Below are 20,247 nucleotides of genomic sequence, written 5' to 3' on the forward strand. Positions count from 1 at the left end.
AGCCCCGCCGCCGCTTCCGGGGCACCGCGCATGCGGAGCGGGGCCCGGCCGGCGGGCGGTGCCCGTACCAGGTCCGGGGCAGGAGGGAGAACCGAGAGGGAGCGGGGAGAGCTGGGAAACACCGATATGGGATCGCGATAGAGGAGAGGGGGAAGGTTCCTACTAGACTGGGGCCTAAGGATTTCTTGGGAGCGAGGTCATTAGTGTTTTAATTAGTGACCTTGACAAAGTGATTAGGGTTTATGCTGCTGAAGCTCACCGGTGACAACATTTGAAGACATAGAATCACAGAATGGTTTGGGTTGGAAGGAACCTTTAAAGTCCACCTATTTCCAACTCCCTGCCATGGGCAGGGATACCTCCCACCAGACCAGGTTGCCCAAAGCCCCATCCAGCCTGGCCTTGAACGTCTCCAGGGATGGGGCAGCCACAGCTTCTCTGGGCAACCTGGGCCAGTGTCTCACCGCCCTCACAGTCCAGAGTTTCTTCCTAATATCTAATCTCAATCTCCCCTCTTCCAGTTTGAAACCATTACCCCTCATCCTATCACTCCACTCCCTGATCAAGAGTCCCTCCCCATCTCTCCTGTAGCCCCTTTAGGGACTGGAAGGGGCTCTAAGGTCTCCCCGGAGCCTTCTCTTCTCCAGGCTGAACAACCCCAACTCTCTCAGCCTGTCCTCACAGCAGAGGTGCTCCAGCCCTTGAATCATCTCCTCTGAACCCACTCCAACAGGCCCATGTCCTTCTGATGTTGTGGACCCCAGAGCTGGATGCAGCACTGCAGGTGGGGGTCTCACCAGAGCAGGGCAGAGGGGCAGAATCCCCTCCCTCGCCCTGCTGGCCACGCAGCCCCGGATGTGAGCGCACATCGCTGGCTCGCGTCCAGCTTCACTTGAGGGTAAAGAACACCCTCATCCCTTCATCCCCCCACCCGTATCCATACCGGGGGTTGAATCATCAGAGCAGAGCTGTAATTGCAGAGCAAGATGAGCCGATTGTACCAAAAAAGTGACTCGGAGGCAGTCTGAGGGATCAAATCCAGAGCTGGGTTCCCTGTCAAAAGAACAGCCCTATGGCAGCACTGCATGGAAAAGGAAAAACGCAATCTCATGGTATGTAGGATGATGCTGTGTGGAGCAAATTATAACGCTTTGAACATTGTGTGAATATAGCAAGGAAGTTTCATTAAAGTCAGCATTACAGATATGCAAACAGAATAACCCAGCTCTGTGATGCAGTTACTGTGGGTGACTTCCCTCTAGTAGACGCCACGATGAAAGAAGAAATTCTTGCATTTGTTATCAAGAGCATGCGCACAATAGCTGTTGAAGAGCTGGCAGGCTAAGGTTCATGCCATAGCTCAAGGAAGCTACAATGTCAACCTACATTCTCAAATAGAGAAAAAAAAAAAAATAAAATCCCCCACTGTTCAAATTACACCAGAACAGGTGGGTTTTCGTACCAGAGAAGACTCCAAGAGCAGTTCTGAAGCAGAGAAACAGCCAGGCCATCGCCAGACCCAAGTCCCAGCCCTAAGTCCCAGCCCTATCCACTTCCTTCTAGCAAACGTTTTTTTTTTGTGTGTGGGGGGGGTAGATGCATGTTTTCTTTTTGGAAACTGAGGGGCCTTACTTTCCCTTACTGTGTTGCTATTGGCGTCCCATTTAGGAACGTTTCAAAGCAGCCCAAAATAAGTAACACACAAGTCCTTCTGTGGTACAGAGTAAGCCAAACAATAGCCATAAATAATAAATAACTTTATTAAAGAATTACAGTTTCAGATGCTTCTACATAGAACAATTTCTTTTGCATTACATTTTAGAACTTTGTTTTGCATAACAGAGTAATCTCTAATGAATATTAGCCTCTTTCCTCTATGTACTTGTTTTATTGATTACCTATATGCATCATGTTTTTTAATCTTAGTAAAGCATAGACAAAAGTGTCGGTTGTCAGATGAATACTATTTTCTGTTAAATAACAGTGTCTCTCAAATCAAAAATTTCTTTTGAAGTTGCCAAATGAAAAACTTTTCTGCTGTTTATTACAGGGAAGTTCAAGTGACATTCCTGGAAAAGGCCTCCACAGCCTTATATTCTCAATGACGTTTATTGCAAAATCCATGTTGTCTTCAGTGTATGGAAGATCAGGCCCTGGAGCTGTACTCTTTACTTTTTAAGGACTAAAATCATCCTTTAGGTGCAGGGTTCTGGCAAGCTGGACTGTGACATCCCCCCATTTCAGCCTGTCCTTCTGTCAGAGGTTGCTACCCCCTTACCACCCACTCCTCAACTGCCCATGGATGGTTCAGCATTAACATTAACAACATTAACTTACTGCCACTAGGATTTGCTCCAGTAATGGGAATAGACCATTGCATTAAACAAGCAAATAAACAATTGTCTTTCCCTTGTCAGACTTCAACAAAAGTACTTTTGATTATTTTTGCACATTAATAAACACAGCATTAAATAATCTGTGGAATCTGCAGAAAGATAGGATTTAAAGGCCATTTCCTTTTTGACCAAATTAATATTAATCTTAACTTACTAAACCTATTTTCTTTTATCATATAAATAGTGCCTTTAAGGCTACGCTAGAAGGTTTTAGCCTTGAAATATATGCTACGGTGCTAATGCTATAATCTTAAAGTCTACAGAAGTTATTTATGCGACAACATGGGCATCAATTCTGCATTACAAAACAGCACACACAAACTTAACACTTGGAAAACAAAGACATTTTCTGTTCTCAGTCAACACAGTTGGCTTTCCCCTAGAACAGCAGAGTCTTTACCCAAACAATAACAACAACAAGGTCAAGGGAGATCAAGCGTCAGATTTACAAACACATCTCAGCTGAGGGGGGAAACCGTTTCCTGTATGGAGGGCTCTTTCAGCTTTTTAGAGCAGGAGAAATGGCGTAATCATTCCTTATCCAGTTAAACTACTGTCCGCTCAACCAATTTTTCCCACATTTTTCTGACTAATAACTAATAGTTACAGCTGAGTTTCTTCGGGTACAGTGGTATTATTACAGAATAATTAAAAAGCTACCACAGAGAATCTTCAAGAATGAAAAATAATGGGCCATCTCCAAAGGAAACATACCAACTGACAGTCCCGGCACAGAAAGTAAGAGATGCAAGCACAGCTTACAAACATAAGAATGCCGATAAACAAAAACTTACTTGAAGTATTTCTCATTTTAGTATCCCTCACTTTTCTTCATATTAAAACAAGGCGAATCTGTGAATTCTATAGCAATTTACCATATGATTTTAAAGAGAGATATATATATGTAGGGGCTATAGTGTATTCAAATTGCTATTAATTGCTGTAAAGCCTAGAAAATTAATAATTACTTCAGCCACACAAAATAAAAAGAGAACTTACTGTCTGTGCAAGTTAGAGTGTGCGAAAAAGTAGTTTCATTACCAGGCTTAATAAAAAGTCTGAGACTGGTGCAGTTGTAGTAGAAAAATCTTGCAAATCAAAGCTTTTTTTCATTTAGAAAAAAACAAAACAACACCACAGAATTAGTGATAATCCATTAAAGTGCTTTTAAGTGGAAAGTCATCAGTTTTTTAATTTACTGAAACTAGATGGTTTAACCAAGGATCTGAAGTTTTAAAGCACATTCAGTTGTCAAAAGATCAGAGTAGCAAGGCACACTAATACTTAACTAGAACAAAAAACAGAGATTGGTCATATATACGTGTATACTTATACGAACATAAGCAATGCAGCACCATTATCTCCTCTGAAGAAACTCCATTCAAATGGAGAGTGGAAGCAATTTATTTTTTGCTGCTTTTGATGGGTACGTGTGTTCCTTTCACACTGAGATTCTCCAAAGCAGCTCTGGGCTCCCTGGAACCCACAAGTGCAAGTGGTTTCTCTCTGAAACAAATAACAACAAAAATCACAACCACTGTATGGTATTTGTACACCACTTGTACATAGCTGAGTTAAGAGCACTAGCATATTTCACTAGAAAAAACACCATTTTAAGCCTATCAATTCATTAAGTAATTTTCAAAGTCAAAACCTTGAATTTCTTCAAAATTTAGTTAACAAAATACTGTCTTACACTGTTTATTGTGGCATCATGAGAAAAAGAAGAATAAAACGTGCCATTTCAGGAAGAAATTCTTGACTGTGAGGGTGGTGAGACACTGGCCCAGGCTGCCCAGAGAAGCTGTGGATGCCCCATCCCTGGAGGTGTTCAAGGCCAGGCTGGATGGGGCTTTGGGCAACCTGGTGTAGTGGGAGGTGTCCCTGCCCATGGCGGGGGGTTGGAACCTGATGGTCTTTAAAAGGTTCCTTCCAACCCAAACCATTCTGTGATTCTGTTTCTCCTCAGATTGCCAGTTAGCATTGTTTATTCATAAACAGATTGCTTCGGAATTGAATTTTCATTCTGTTACTAGTATATCCTTATTCCGTAACTATTTTTACCTTTTTGATCCGTTTTCCTTGGGTACATGGTGAATACTTCTGTACTTTGGAGCTTCTAAATTGCCTCTAGTTCTAGATGGCTTGAACTTCATAATCTCTTTCTGCCACTCTTCATCAAAGGTCTGGGCCTCAGCTGAAAAACAGTTTAAGTTTTGTTTTATTTTTCATAAATGCAAGCAAGATAGGAGAAAACATGAAATCAAAAGTAGTTTTTTTGACCAGCATTTTTTAAACTTCTGGTCTATGACTCTCCCCATGACCCACAAACTATTTCTAGGGCATCTGTAAAAAACAACTAAAAGCTCACTGCCAGTAGGCTTATGTTCAGAAGATAAAAATAAAAAAAAACCCAACCTGAAAGTCACTGTGCTGTAGAAGTATTTACCCATTTTAACCACACATTTCTTAAATATGTATTTTATGTTAGCCACAAACACACACACAGCAAGTGGTGAAATTCTATAAAAAGTTTGTTTGAAACCATAAAATATCATTAAAAGTACTTTCAAATACGAGCAGCTATTGTACAAACAAACAGTACCAAATGCATTATAACACAACATGTTCAAGTCTAACTGGTTACTTTAACTTAGGTTGTCCAAATTTATCTCAGCTACGGAAACTTGATTTGCAGACTTCCAGACTGTCTGGAAAACAGTCCCTTTTAAGATGTCTCAAGCTGGAACTTCAAAATTAGTACGAGAAACAACAGTGCAAAAACCCATAAGAGAAATGCATAAAAAGACATACTTTCATCCAGGTTGATGAATTCTTGGTTCATTTCTTCATCACCAGTCTTGCTGTTCTTTGATTTTTTAATGACATGAGCACGATCATGAATATGATGACCAATAGCCATTTTTTCCAGTCCACTTTCAGAATCCCTGAGTGCTTTTCTTGTCTCCTTAACCTGTACAAAAAAGGGAAGTTAAGTGTCCTTCCAACCAAAAAAAGAAGTTTAAAAAAAAAAATATCCAATTTTCTTCCCCAAAGGTTTTAAATCTTTCTTTTGAAAAAGTTTGTCTCATTTACTGCGTTGTCTGAAAATTACCAATAAAGTACAGATCAAGTCTATTTTCTTTCTGCCAACAGACAGGAAGATTAAACACCTAAAGCTCCTTAAGTAACATACATAACTGGATATTAATTGTTGGGGAAAAATAAGCCTAGTCTAAATATACTACATGCAGACAAGTCTTCAACATTCTCCTTGACAACAGAATGAGTAACAGCCAATGCCAGTATTCTCAGCATGAAGGGACAACTAATTACTAGCTTGTCGTGTTGACTGGCTTGAAACCCAGGCAACCACTTATCACTGTGTTCATAGGTATTATTATTAGAACCTTTTTGATAACTGAGTGTCTGCTTGAGCTTGAACATAACCCACAGCCAATCACGCTCAACGGCCTTTACTGCTCGCATATAGTCTTTCACGAACCTCGCTTCAGGGTTCAAATTCAAATTCAAATTTCTTAGCAGAATTAGATGCAACAGCTGCAAGGAAGTCAATGAAAGGGCATCTCCATCTGAAGCGTTACGTAAGCATTTAAAAGTGCCTGAGTAAAGGGGATGATTTGAAGCCACGTTTTGCATAAATAGACTGCCTCTTGCTCTCTTATATTTTAGACAGAATTTTAAATGTAGGAGAAGAGGATTAATTACAGCAGAGAAAGACATCAAGACCACCATGAAGAATCAATCAGCTGTTCTGGCACTCAATTTTTTCCAGTCTTTGATAGGCATACAATTTATTTAGATGTATACTTAGAAGTATACAAATTACAAGGAAGAAAACAGCTCTTGAGCTTAAGAAGCCTTTAATATAGAGCAATATTTAAACAGACATGTATTTTTCTAAATTATAAGAGTAACTTTCTCCAGTAAAAAAAAAAACCTGAAGGAAACTCTGGTTTAGTATAGATGAACTTGCATTCCAGTAATTATATACCACCTTTTTGCTGCATCTCAGCACTACTTACACCTCCTGGAGCGGTGCGTGTCTGAGCTGAAGCTTGGAAAACTTTCGGTGGTTCATCCCCTACTTTGGAGTAGGTCATCACAGAGGAGGAGCTGAACGTGTGTGTATCTGGATGGATGGACAGGTCATCCTACAAGCAATGTAGGCTTCTTATTAAGAAAAGTTAAAACTTGTGGATAATAGGTACTTACATTCTGAAACTATCTTATTATGAAAGAGAATATCCCTCTGAAAAATTAACCCTCTGTCCTGGCACTGTAGATATGGCCTGTTGGGAACACACTTTGGCATTTGATATGCCCTCGCTCTTGCCCTCGCCTTGTCTGGCCACAGGTCTCCCCATGCCAGGAAGCATGGCAACAGATAAAAAGCATGGGCAGCAATAAGCAACCGCTCGAACGTTTGCCCTGGCACAGTTTAGTTTAGTAACGAAGATACAACCTATAATATCAGTCTTGCCACATAGAGTATATAATAAGGTGTGTAAAGAGTTCAGGTGAAATAGGACTTGAGCAACAATGGCTACAAGCTGTTTTACAAGGCCAATAAAACCCAGTAAATACACTCAGCAACACTTAATAGATATCTTCAAAGACTGTGAAGAAAGAAGCAGCACTGAAAATAAAATCAGAGGAGTCTCTATACGCAGGGTGACATTTAGGTGTTCGTGGGTTTTTGTTAGTTTTCAGCACACAGTAACACTTGAAACTACTCCTTCACTTCAGGTGTCAGCCAGAGATCAGATAACTTACAGCACTTCTAACTCCTAGAGAATCAAGAATACATTTAAAGTACTGTTGTTAGGAAATAATCAGTGACAGCATAGAGAATTATAACCATGATATAGTCTGGGGAAAAAAAAAATAACAAAAATCTTACTATCTGCTTGAGACTAGTAGCCACCTTAGTCTTCCTGGCAAGACTAAGTAATATTTTAAACAACTGTCATTCTCCAGTACAATTAATTTTAGAACGCGTTTTTAAAAACTTACAAATTTTCTTTGCATTTCCAGCATACTGTTTCTCATATTTGACATCATCCTGTCCATTGCGAAAAAGGGTTCCCCAAAATCCACATCCTGCTAAAAGAAAAGACATGAAAATTAAAATGAAGTCTTGACTCTTCCAAGTTCTGAGGCTGTTTTTATTACATGCATTTTTAATGCAAATCAGACCATCAAAAAAGGTTTTCCACAGACTGCAATTCACAGACATAGACAAGCCAAAATGCATCTTTTCAAATGAAAAATGGAAAGCTAACATGGGGACCTTGATCGTTAAGTTGGAGATACTGGAAAGAAAGAAGTGAAAGATTTGACGCTAAAATATCAAAATAAGCTCATATTGTGGCCAATTTACAAGAACTATTTTCATATACCTTCTAACCTAACTATCTTATGCTATAAGAAGTACTATACGATCCTTCATAGTTTATGATCTATTGAACATAAAATTATCTCTATTACACAAATCCCTTAATGCATACGGAATCACACTGAAAAGGCATCCCAGCAGACACAGCGGTCCTTTTGCAGAAATAGCTTACATTACTCATAAAAGGGCTGTGTGGAAAAATCGAAGAACCATAACTTGGTATTTTAATGGCAACTTAATTTCTTCATGCTATAAATGTATTCAACAAAACATTCGTTATTTTTACATGAAAGCAGAAGATCCACTGTTGCACAAAAGACGGATACTAAGACAGGTTGACATGCACACAATTTTATTAACAAAATCTGTAGCTGATGGCATATACTGATGAAAGCTTCCTTTGCAAGAAAAAAAAATATTGAAAAGAATATAGAGACAGGGAGACAAAGTAGGAAAAGGGTGAACTTTAAGTGACCATCTGGAAGACAGCAATGCTGTCCCAAATGAGCATCGTCCTCTGGGCTCATCTCCAGCACAGCAGGTGGTGATGATAAAGATGATTTTCACCATGCCTTTCATCTCCTACTATGAACTTCTCCTCAGGACCTGTTCAAACTCCTTACTGGGCTGCCTGGTTTCTGACAGGAGCAGCTCTGGTTGGAGTGCGCTAGTTAAGAGCAAACACCACATGTTGGCTGGTGAGTTTCTAGACACATGTATTCCCAGGAGAGCCGCTGTGCCACCACCACCACCACGCTCTGGTCCACAGACAGATAGGAGGCTGTGAGAAGAGCGAGGAAAACAGCTCCTGAGGGCTCTGCAAAACCCAGCAGCTTTGGGAAAAGGCAGGCTGCCGGGCTGCACACAGCAGCCCTTTGCACTGCTGAGGTGTCACGAAATACCAGGATGCCAATTACAACAGCAAACACCCTACATTCCTCCAACTACTGAATTTATATATAGAATTAAATTTAAATAAATTTAAATAGCTATGTATTTAGAAGTTAAAAAATAAAATTTGCAGTTTAAGCACAAAACTAAGTAAAATTCAGGTACAGAAAAATCTTCAATTTTTTTCTTGAGTAGCAAGAAAACTGAATCCTTAAGGGCTATCAAAACCTCTGGGCAGTAACTGTAGATGATTTAGGGCATCAAATCATTGCAAGTGTCAGTAACTCCAGAAAACTGCCTTCTACAGTTAGGAATCTCAATGCTGACCAATGACATTACATAGTAATCAGCTGTAACTATGGAATTACATGCCATAAACTGGGGTGAGGGGAATAAAACCATAGCCTGTGCAGCTAATAGCAAAACCCCCTTTCATTAGCTAATACACTTTTTGCACACAGCAAGTTGCCAGTTTGTGCCTCTGGAAGACATAACTGAACAAGTAATACTTTTAGATCTGCAAATTCAAAGACCCATATTTATTTTCACCTGCTCCACAATATAAGCTACCAGTTTTCAATCTGAGGACTCTTTAAAGCCTTCCAAAGGAAGGAAAAAGTTCCATGAGGGTCATAACAATAAACTTGCTTTTCCTCCCGTACTTTTTATGGATATTCCAGACCCCACAACAAACCACAGCTGAAAACCATTCCAAGCCCAGTTCCAATGGAAATTCTGTCTCCAGAAGCTGGCCTGCCTTAGCTGTGACCAGTGCTATGGGTCTTACAGGAACACAGACACAAACCCACTCCAAGCCATTAGCATCTGTGTACAGACAGTACTTAAAGTTTGGAGTCTCTCTGCAGAGATTATTTCATGCATATCCATCAGAAATCAAGCACCAACAGATACATCGCCGAGTAGAAAAGCCAGCTGGTAAGTAATAACTTCTTGAATTTTGATATCAACATATTTAGTTTACCCCAGCATTTTTATTTATAAGGAGAAAAAAAAAAATTAAAAAAAGAACTCTTTCTTGAATTATATCGTTCCATATATCTAAACACCAACAAGAGCAGTTTGCAAGCACACCGAGACTAGCCTTTGTCCATGCTTTAGTTATGCAGACAGTATACACGTACTAGCAAGAGCTACAAGGATTATTGCTCCTGGGATACTAACCACTCTACCAAAGCCTGCAAAGGGCATGAGGGAGCAGCTCGTTGCCTGGAAGAAAAAGGACCAGCGCCTTTTAGTTATTTCACTTGTTATCAAACACAGAAGTAACTTTCATGTACAGCACTTTCATAGTGCACTTTCATATACAGCAGGATATATTAAACATTTCCAATCAAATAAAGACAGTCACTCAACTGGACCTTGGTAATTTATAGCGTGCTACAACAATATAATATGAAGTAGTCTCTGGGTACACAGAAGTAATATATTTATACTAATGATACTGGAAAGCGATAGCTGTCACCACACTTAATAAGTCATACTCATATGTATGTACTAGAAGCACTTAAAGCTGAAGTTGAAAAACATTTGTATACCATAGAAACCTTTGTACCAAAATTATTTAAAACATGTCATGGTGCTTCAGACATCACCCACTTCTCTGAAAACACTTCATTCTACTTATGCAACAGAACCCCATCACTGAAAGCTGATTAAAATCAACAAATCAATAGTCCCTTTAATGTGAATTTCTGTAATTAAATTTCAGAAGGCCAGCATACAATTTTAGAGTTTAAAAAAATTAAGTGATGCAGCTGACCTGTTCACAAACTCTTTCTGTATTACAAGAGATTAATGTAAAAATAATTATTTCTGTAAAATATCCATACATCCCTTGTGATAAACAAAATGAAGTCTAACTTGTCAGCAGTTTTAAAGGTCATTGCAAAGTAATTCTAGGTAAATCTATCATCATATACAGAACCACATGAAGACAAATCCCCCATGAGCAAATCGTATTCTTCTGCAGTTGTATAAATAGATGTAGCTATAAACACCAGCAAATACAGTTCCTGTTTGACCAACTGATATTGAATATCCCTATATGACAGGGCTATGAGATGCTGGAAAACACATTGATGTTTCCAGGAAACTAAGACTGGAGAGAGATATATAAAAGCCTTCCTAAAGAAACATTGGTTAGACAGAAGTACCAAACACTTTACAATAATTCTAAGTACGAAAGGAAGGAATTAGCCAATTCTTGAATACCTGTATGAACTCTGATTGCAGTTCTGTCTAATATGTAGTGGCAGAAAAGAATACACCAAGTGCAAAAGGATATCATCAGAAAGAATAAAATTGTTGGTCATAAAAAGTTTTAACAGCTCTGAGTATGTATTCTAAAATAGAGTTTATAATAGTTGCCTAAGACACATGATGATCAGATATCCAAACAAAACCGAATGACAGTATCTCTTGTTTTACCCCATTCCTCATCCTCCTCCTCATATCCTTTCCTCCTCCTTCCCTCCCTCCAAAAGGCTAAAATCTGACACTGCAAACCTGTTTGAGAAAGGAAAAGCGTTTTCAAATTTGAATGTTATATTGATGCACACTGAGGTGTTGCAACAAATTCTGTTCCTTGTAAAGCAGTTTTAGTCATGCTATAGTTTACTTAAGCAAAAAATTACAGTATCAGTAATCAGTATGGGTAATTTTAACAGTGTATTTTGCATGGTAGTAAAGATATCCATCTTTTCCTACATAAAAATCTAATTAAGCGTTTCAATAACGTCTGGAGGGAAACCCGTAAAAGTAGTTTGACAAGGCTCAAATAATCAGTCTTCTGTGCTCAAAGAATCAGTCTTCTCAAATAATGAGTCTTCTGTGACATCTGACAACTCTTAAGTGAAACATGAGGAAGATTAAAAGATACTGGAACGATTTTAGCAGGTGTGGAATTCTTTTGTGCTTATCAGAATAACACAGCACTCTTGCACCTTTAACTCCTCCCTGTAACCACATATAAAAGTCTTCTATGCCTCACATTTGCCCCTTACGGCCAAGAGCAAGGGATACAACCCCCCCCAAGATATTAGGGTAAGGTTTAACATATTCTTTTTCTAAAGGAAAAAGAAGTCAGATCTGGTTTTATGCATCTACTGAACCAAGACTAAGAATCTGCTTCAGTAGAGGGAAGATCATGCCCTAATTAGACACAGCAACATCTATATTTGAAACTAACCAGCAACGTATGAGCAGGGAGGAAAGAATCTGACAGTTACCCTTTTGACTTGTAGGTGACAGTCTGTGTTTCAGCTATGTTTATTAAGCTCTAACTATCTAGGCTTGAACAACCACCACCAAAGCTGGCTGAGTTCCACAAGCCCTTGTAATCTGTTTTGTCTCCAACTGTTTTTTAAAAATCAAGTGTGATTTGTTATAGTAAGAGATCACCCAGCTGCAAAATATTTAGCCTGGCGGAGGGAAAAGAACCAACTTCAAACATATATCCTTTCTAAATAAGATAGATAAAGAAGCATAAGATATAATTGTCCTGCATGCCCTAAGAGCTGGAAAGATACTTCATGTAAAACATAGGTCATTGTCAACTTCTCAGTTTCAGGTGGTAATTTACAGAAATACTAGGTTTCCTATCAGTTTCCCTGATCTTTAATTCTTACAGTCTTCTATCTAGAGAAAATATTAAGAATCAGACCAAATACAGAATGTGAAGCCTTTATTCACAGTTGCAAAGTTGAAACAGAGTTTAATATACTGTGTAGATACTATTTAGGTGTTTGAAACAGGTTTGTGTTAAATCAAACTAACATAAATCACTAGACACAGAAGTGCAGAGTGAAGGCATAAACATATCAAGGTATCTTTCTCAGTAAAGATAGCATAAAAAGGAAATAAGTGTTCAGAGAAGGCTCTGTCTTTGGACATTTTTAATGCCTCTATAATAGAAACGTTTCATACATAATATTTATTAAACTAAGCTTTCGATAAATTTGTTTCATTAAATATTGTATATTCAATGTTCAATAAAATACAGGCTTGTTATTAGTCCTAACAGAAGCTTGTCAGTGTTAAGTAGCAGGCTATTAAGGAACTAAGAGAGAAAGTATTCACATTTTATTCAGTGATGAAACAATCTGACCAAGGTTGCAATAGTTGAGCCAGGCCCCCGTTTCCAATGGGCCAAATTTAACAGAAATGGAAATGTGAAGCCATCTATATTACCAGTAAATGTAAATTCCATGTAGCAATCCTTAGAGATTAAGAAACTACTTACTCTGCGATTTCCTCTTACAGCAACCTGAGAGTCCTGGCGTCCTCTTCGATCTACTGTTCTCTCCCCACCATCTGTTATACTGAGAAATGGATCTCGTCCAAAAGGATCAGAAAAGCTTCTCATCATCTGCCGCATATATTCATGGTGTGCAGCAAAAGGATCACTGAAAATGAGATATTTCACATAAAAAGTCATCAGAGTTTACTCCAAGCTACAAAAAAATGGCTCTGAAATTTTTAAAACTCAAGTTTTAAAATGATTCCATATGGTTCTTTATTCAAATGCTTTATTTTAATAGGACCCAACTGGGCAATCTCCTGTTCCTCACAAACTCTCACTTCTTTCACTTTTCTTCCCGTCTTGCAGGTCAATTGGGTACTTTAGTTCTTCTGTCTTCTCAGCTGCCTTCATTGCTCTCCTATGCTCTTGGGTGTCCATATTGCTTTTTCTCTTTCCTCATCTTTTCCAAAAATATTCCATCCTTTGCAGCCATCTTTCACTCCAGCTTATGTTTACTACCTGCCAGGAACTATAAAACTGACCTATATTTATCACTCCTTCTACCTCTAACCCCTGATATTAAAATTTTTTTTCCTCTCCTTTTTTCACTTTCACCTTCCAAAGCTCAGCACAGTACTCCTCACTGAACTCATCGTGTTCCACTAGATTCCTCTTCTCACCCCCCAAGTTTATTTTGCTGGCCACTCCCATTCTACTTTTCATCCTCCTTGACCCACATGCTCAAAAACGTGTGCCATCCTCTAAATTCAAGCCAGCTCCATCTCCTTTAATTTAATCACCCACTATTGCATCTCTGCCTTCCCTTTCCTCCCCCTCCACAAATCATGCTCCCGCATCCCTTTTGCCTGCTTAGGGAGAAATATTCTTACTGGCTTTTTGCTTTCCTGTTAGTGTTCCCCCCCACCCCCTTCTCTCCTCTTTCTAAACCTGTTGCCAAAAACCTACAGAACCTCATCAGTAATCCCAAAGCTTGGCTTGCAGGTAAAGAATTGCTGAGGTTGCTCTCCATTATTACTTACTTAATTCTTTGCATTCTCTAATTTGGACAAGAGCAAAATATTTCTAACTGAGGCCAAGAGAGGAGCAAAATATGATTTTGTCAGAAGCACAATATGTGATCAGTACTGTTGCCTGTGGTCCAAGGCTACGTATTATTACTTCATACAAAAGCCATGCTTCATTTCCTCCCTTCATCTCCAGTCTAATTTTCCCCTTTGCTATTCCACTGAAAGCCACTTTATTAGCAGTCATTTCCCAGGTATGTTTACTTAAGACTTAATAGCACCTCATCTTCCTTCCTATCAGTTTCCTGGCACTCCCCAGACACCTCATAACCTCATTCTCTCCAGGACAATGCAACCTTTCCTGTGACATCTCATGCCTCCATGAAAAAAAGCTTCAGGTTATTCCTCTGACTTCTTCAATACTCAATTGTCTCTTGAAAGCCTCCTCAACAGCTTTTCTGTTCTCCCCACCCCTTATCTCCAGTCCCATGAAAACTAGTTTCCACACCACGTGACCACTTTGATCTCTTTGCTGCGTACTGTCTCGTATGCTAAAGTTGCATTTTTTTTTTCCTTTTTAAGTGAAAAAGAAATAAAGTTACCAACATAATGCTGGATTAATTTTCAAACAATGGTTTTTTTTAACCCAACAATAACCCTTTAAGCTACGCAACAGACTTAACTCACTCCTTTATAGTTTAGAAGTAGTTTTACCACTGTCATTAAGCAGACCCTAATCTACCCCACTCACATGACCGCTAGCTTTAACTTCTGTCCTAACGCGATAAGCAGCTTGCACACAGCAAGCGTCCCCTCACTTTTCACAGGATGAAGAACAGATGGAAAAAGTCACTGCACAAGCCAAGATGAGGGAAGCACACAACCACTGCCGTGGTATATGCAGTCTTCCATCAAATCTGTTTTGACACCACAAACTTCAGATAGGTTTGGTTAGCAAAACACAAATAAATATGAACTGTATTCCACCGGTAGCTTATGCATAACAAAACTTCTTCCAGTCCCTTTAGCTCAAAAGAAGTAGGACACTCATAAAATGTTATCTACAAGACATCATAAGCAAAACAAAATTCCATAGATTTAATGCAGATAGTTAAAATTGGTTTAATTTAGTGTGCATAACATACTGTAATACATCTCACCTGACATAAAATAATGCTTCATACCTCGTGAAATTGTCCTTTTTGCATTATTTCCATTTATTTGGCAGCTTCTCTTGGCCATTCACCCTCCACTACACCCATTGGATACACCTGCAGCTAAAACTGTGGGGTTTTGTTGTGGTGGAGTTTTTTTTTGTTTGTTTTGGGGTTTTTTTTTGTTTGTTTTTTTTTAAAGTAAAGCTCTGTGAAACAATTTTTAAATACAGCTTTTTACTATCAGAGATAGGGAAGTAACATATATGCTGTGTAGTGACAAATTTAGGAACAGAAGTGAAGTCTCCCCATTCTCTAGGGACATTTTAGAGAGCCATTCATAAAAAATAATAATAAAAAAAAAACCCTAGTGTTGTCAAGCCTTGAAAGAAATACTACAATTTTGGTAGGGCAAAACCAACAGAAAGTCAACAGAGAATGTGTCTGGGAGATAAGGTTTCCAAGCAATTAAACTTACAGTCCTGATGGCTCTGATGACTGAAACTCAAACCAGAACTACAAAAGGAGTAGGTCACCTTTACACAATAGATATATTTTTATTTATATATATATATATATATATAAAAAAAACAAGTCAAGGTCTCTCCAGTAGAGGATGCAAGATCTTAAGTTCTCATTCAAATCACGTATTTTATAGGATGGCAACAGGTGGAGAGCACCATAGATCACATCTGACTTAAAATCTGATCTTTTTTAGACAGGGGAAAAAGATACCTTTGATGAGACAGATGTGATTTCTGCACACTTTGCACTATTATGCCATAAAAGTGATGGGGAAAAAGAGAGGGGGTTTTGTACACAGAATTTGTGCCCTTCACATATTAAGCACCATAAGTTATTTTCAAAATTAAGCCCTGAATAGAGACAAACGATTTATACATTTGTTGTTCCATTATCCTGCAGTAATAGAATTTTGTCTAATAAGCATTTAATCTGACCTTCACCTGACATTCAGGTGTTTGCAGGGCTCAATAAAGGGAACAAAAACGTTCAGCCTCTGAGACTGTAATAGTCTCAAACAAGTATGTTTACTGTATGGAGAAAGAGACGTTAAGAAGGCTGATGCTGCTGACACATATGCAAGAAGGATTTTCACTAAGATGCATCTCACTTGGGAAGTTCTTATATGACTCAGGCTTAAGCTCCAAAGTTTAAGGCTCTGTGTTCCAGGTAAAACTATTCACAGTGCTATAGTAAAAGTACAATGTTACTCCTTACTTGAGTGTATGTTTCTGGTCGCTTAAGAATCAGTGTCCTAGAAGAATAAATTCAGTTTATTATTTTTGAAAACTGTACTTCTTATTAGATTTGTTTATTTATTTATTTACTTGGGAAGTTACATAAGCCTGAGGTTGCAGAATCACACTGGAGGCAACACCTGGAACAATAAAACAGAAGCTGAGCATTGGTAAATTAAAAACAGAGGCCAACTGCACTTGGCAGAGAAGACTCAACTTCTGCACCTGTCCAAGGGATTCGGGATGAAACTCAGCTGGGCCCAGGCAGCCCTTTAGCTGACTGACCAGCGCGTCCCCAGGGCAGCTGCTCACAGACCGAGATGCTTCTTTTAACCCAGGCGCTATTTCCAGTTCAGCAGTCAAAGTCTCTCCTTGTGAGGCAACAGAAGCTTAGTATTACACTATTTTGGAAGCTAATCTTACCTGAAGTGATAAGCTGATTTCCTTAGCTATATGCAAAACAGATTCACAAGGACGGTGCCAAGAAAATGAATCTCAATATCACTCTCTCTCTCTCATCTTTCTCACACACACTCCCTTCCTGTATCTTCTACAATCTTTTTTTCCCCTCTACAATTTTAAACTGCATCAGTGGCTACAATAAAAATGAGTAATTACGAGGAAAGCAACTGACGTTTTAAAAGCACACTACAAATTACAACAGACAAGAATTTCCATTTTTATTTTAATTTCCTGCAGAGGATTTGCATAGCGAAGGTTTCTGCAGTGTATCCTGTGTATAACAGATGAGCTGTTAAAATAGCGTGCATATTCCCAGAAATCAAGCGTACTAATCCATCTCGCACAGCTTTAGAAACTGTCCCACCACTGGGAACGTGCTTTTGCAGCAAAGCAGTAGATTCTCCTTTAAGAGGTACAAATGCAGCCTCAGCTAGAATATCCTGTAACTAAGAGATACAGTCAACAAAACCACATCACAAGGCCCGATGCGTTACCCCTCCTCACCCACCCACCAGCATTACTGCTTATCTCTGCTTGTAATTGAGGACGTGGTACCTACTAAAATCATTCAGGCTCCTCAGAGTTCTCTGATCCCGGGCTTACCCGCTACAGATTACAGTTTCTGACAAAAGACATAAAATGGGGCCAGACTAGATACTTCAGCAGTTCTGGCTATGCCGGCACTCCAGGGAAGCATGTGCACGACACACTACTTAGATTTAGGTTCCAGTGGCAAAAGAAGATTCCCACCAGAAGTAAAGTGATTTCAGGGTTGAACAAATAGACATGCTCTACCCACCAGCAGAACCAATTTAAAATAAACACATCTGCTGAGCTAAAGCATCATCCACTCGGGAAATCGGTACAAGGAGACCGTTTGCCTTTACTGATCTCACACATACGCCCGCAAAGTTTTAAAGCAAGAACACCTGGTGTTACCTTTAGCGCGTGCACTGACAACAGGAGCTCAGAAACAGCCTACAGAAAAAACAAACAAAAAACCCCCACCAAACCAGAAAAGCTAGAACATCCAGCACCTGTCCACTTTTCAAGAAACTGAAGAAAAAACAAAATCAAGAAACTCAAAGCAATGAAGATTTCTTCTCAGTAGATGTCACTACGAAATTAAGTTTTCCGCTGCGCTATGAGACAGTAAATATTACAAGCGTTACTGACGAGGCGGGGGGGGGAGTAAGAGACAATACTCTGATATTTAAAATCACTGGCAACAATTTAACCCCTACATAGTTCTAAAGGGCACTCCGCATCTCCGTTTGTTTCAGGTAACCAGAGGAGCGCGGCCGTGACACACACCGGCCGTTTAACCCCGCACAGGGCGACAAGACCCTCGAACTGCTCCTTCAGGCGGCGGCCCCCCCTCCACCACCCCGGACCCCGGCCACCCCCCGCGGCGCCGGGGCCCCAGAGCCCGACGCGTCTCCCCGGGCGACGGGAGGCCCCCGGCCGGGCCCCTCACCGGAAGAAGGGATCCTCCTCGAAGCAGCGCCCCAGACCCCCGAACATGGCTGCAGCTCCCCGTTGGTGTGAGCGCCGCCAGCCCCGCCAGCCCCTCACGGCGGCGCCCGCTGCCCCACGTGACACCCCCCAGCACCGCCCACTGGCCGCCGAGGCTGTGACGAAGCCGACGGGGCGGGGCTCGGCGGGGACGGCCGTTGCCGTGGCAACCGGCGCCGCCGCCGCCGTCCAGCTCCAGAAGGTTCGGCCCGGGACCTGGCTGGGGTCCCGGCGGGGATCGGGGCGCAGCCCCAAGCGTTGAGCCCATCGCTGCTCCTCGGGCTGCCGCTCCCCGAGCCCCGTGTTGCCTGGCGAGGCGGCGGGGCCCGGCCCGGCGTGGTGGGGTAGAGGCCCCGCCGAGGAGCAGGCCCGGCTTCCACCCCAGCTCCTGTCAGGCGTTTGCGGGTGACAGCTGTCGCCCGCTGCCCCGTCCTTACTCATTTAAAAAAGAATTATTATATTTTTTCCAGTAGGTGGCAGTAAAATAAAGCGACCGTGTTGTGCGAGGCGGGCTGCCTCCCCTTTCCCAGCGGCTGGGAACCAGGCGTTTGCCTGAGCGGGAGCCTTTGGAGGAGCAGTGGCACCTCAGTGGGACGCGTCAATGGCCTGCGCGAAAAGAAGCCATAAATAGCTGTCCCAGCAAAATATAGCAGCGAAGAAAAACTGCGGCCGGGATGGAGGAAGGATATCTGACCGCAGTTGCTGGCTCTGGCTGCGGGTGGCCGTGGCAGCCGTCTGTGGCTCGGGATTACCTTTCACTCCGCACCAGCTAAGCACTCAAAAGGCATATCCGATTTCTGAGGCTTTAAGGTAGTTACCTTCTGGCCAGCACTTCATTCTGTATTGCTTAAATGTACCGGCTTTGGGGCTGAGACTGGTTAGGATTACCGGTTAAACAGAAAGGGAAAAAGAGCTCTTTGTCTCCTTGGCAGGAAGAAGCAGTCCCGCGGTCGGCTGTGAAGGAGAAACCCGTCAGTAAACCCTATCGCTAGGCTTGGTTGTCAAAGGAAGGTTTCAGTAAAACAACAGAGCAAATACACGGGAAGTGTTATCTAGGTTTCCTGAAGAGCGGAGTGTTTGTGAACGTGTATGGATGTGTACAAGAACTGTGGTTATATAAACTTACTTCTGATGGAGAGCAGTTTAAAAGAACCAGAGGTATAGGAATGTCACCCTCATTCTTTGTACAATGGGATAATTGTGGGGAGAAATGTTTACGTGTTTGAAAAAGTTCTCCTGGTCAAAATGGCAAAGTTTCTCAGAGCTGTGAGCCTGGGGATTGTTTCCTCTCTTGCCTCCCATGCCGAGAGGCAGGTGAAGGCTTCTCCCTCCTCTCCTGACATCTCTTTCAATATCACAGTTTTTTGGGGGAAAGATAGAACGAGTGCCCCAGATAAACAGGTGGGATTAGAGAGCATTGAAGTATTTATATGGCAGTCATGAAAGGAGATCCTTCGTTCCAATAAGATCCATCATGCTGCAGAAACAGCTCTGCTGGTATTTGGCCCAAAGTGGAAAACCGACATAAAAGATGAATGAACTGAGCTTGCAATATTTTTGAAAAATATCTGTAATCGGGTGAGCATTGATTTTGCTGTCTACTGATGTAGACTTCTCTTTAGATCCTAGCAAGTGGTGATATTGCAGCCTTAAGATGCACTCCCAAGTTTGAGCAGTTGTTACAGTGAAAATGTTTATACCGACTGACTGGTGGGCAGGGAAGCCTGACAGAAAAAGGGTTACCCATTGATTATCCAGGTGAAGTCTGTGAACTGTTTGTACATTTCTGATGAAAGATTAGCAAATAAAACAAATCAGGCGGTAGTCATGGAAGTGAACTCTGCCGCTTTGGGGCTTTTTGTAAC

General features: G+C 40.8%; 1 protein-coding gene across 2 annotated transcripts; it reads right to left on the minus strand.

Annotated features, from left to right (window-relative positions):
* Positions 1–1,714: 1,714 nt before the first annotated feature.
* Positions 1,715–19,005, minus strand: MLF1 (myeloid leukemia factor 1). 2 transcript variants are annotated; one of them, XM_074153138.1, is made up of 8 exons: positions 18,345–19,005; positions 12,968–13,130; positions 9,889–9,933; positions 7,434–7,523; positions 6,443–6,571; positions 5,211–5,370; positions 4,461–4,593; positions 1,715–3,902 (listed from the first exon to the last, which is right to left on the minus strand). In XM_074153138.1, exons 1-8 carry the CDS (start codon positions 18,821–18,823, stop codon positions 3,800–3,802), a joined length of 1,302 nt encoding a protein of 433 aa, XP_074009239.1. In that variant the 5' UTR covers positions 18,824–19,005; the 3' UTR covers positions 1,715–3,799. The 2 variants fall into 2 exon arrangements, with proteins under 2 accessions (XP_074009239.1, XP_074009240.1); XM_074153139.1 differs by lacking the exon at positions 9,889–9,933 and having other exon boundaries at positions 7,434–7,520; positions 18,345–18,407.
* Between the last annotated feature and the right edge of the window lie 1,242 nt (positions 19,006–20,247).

The sequence above is a fragment of the Numenius arquata genome, chromosome 9 (genome assembly GCF_964106895.1).
Source record: "Numenius arquata chromosome 9, bNumArq3.hap1.1, whole genome shotgun sequence".
Taxonomy (NCBI): domain Eukaryota; kingdom Metazoa; phylum Chordata; class Aves; order Charadriiformes; family Scolopacidae; genus Numenius; species Numenius arquata.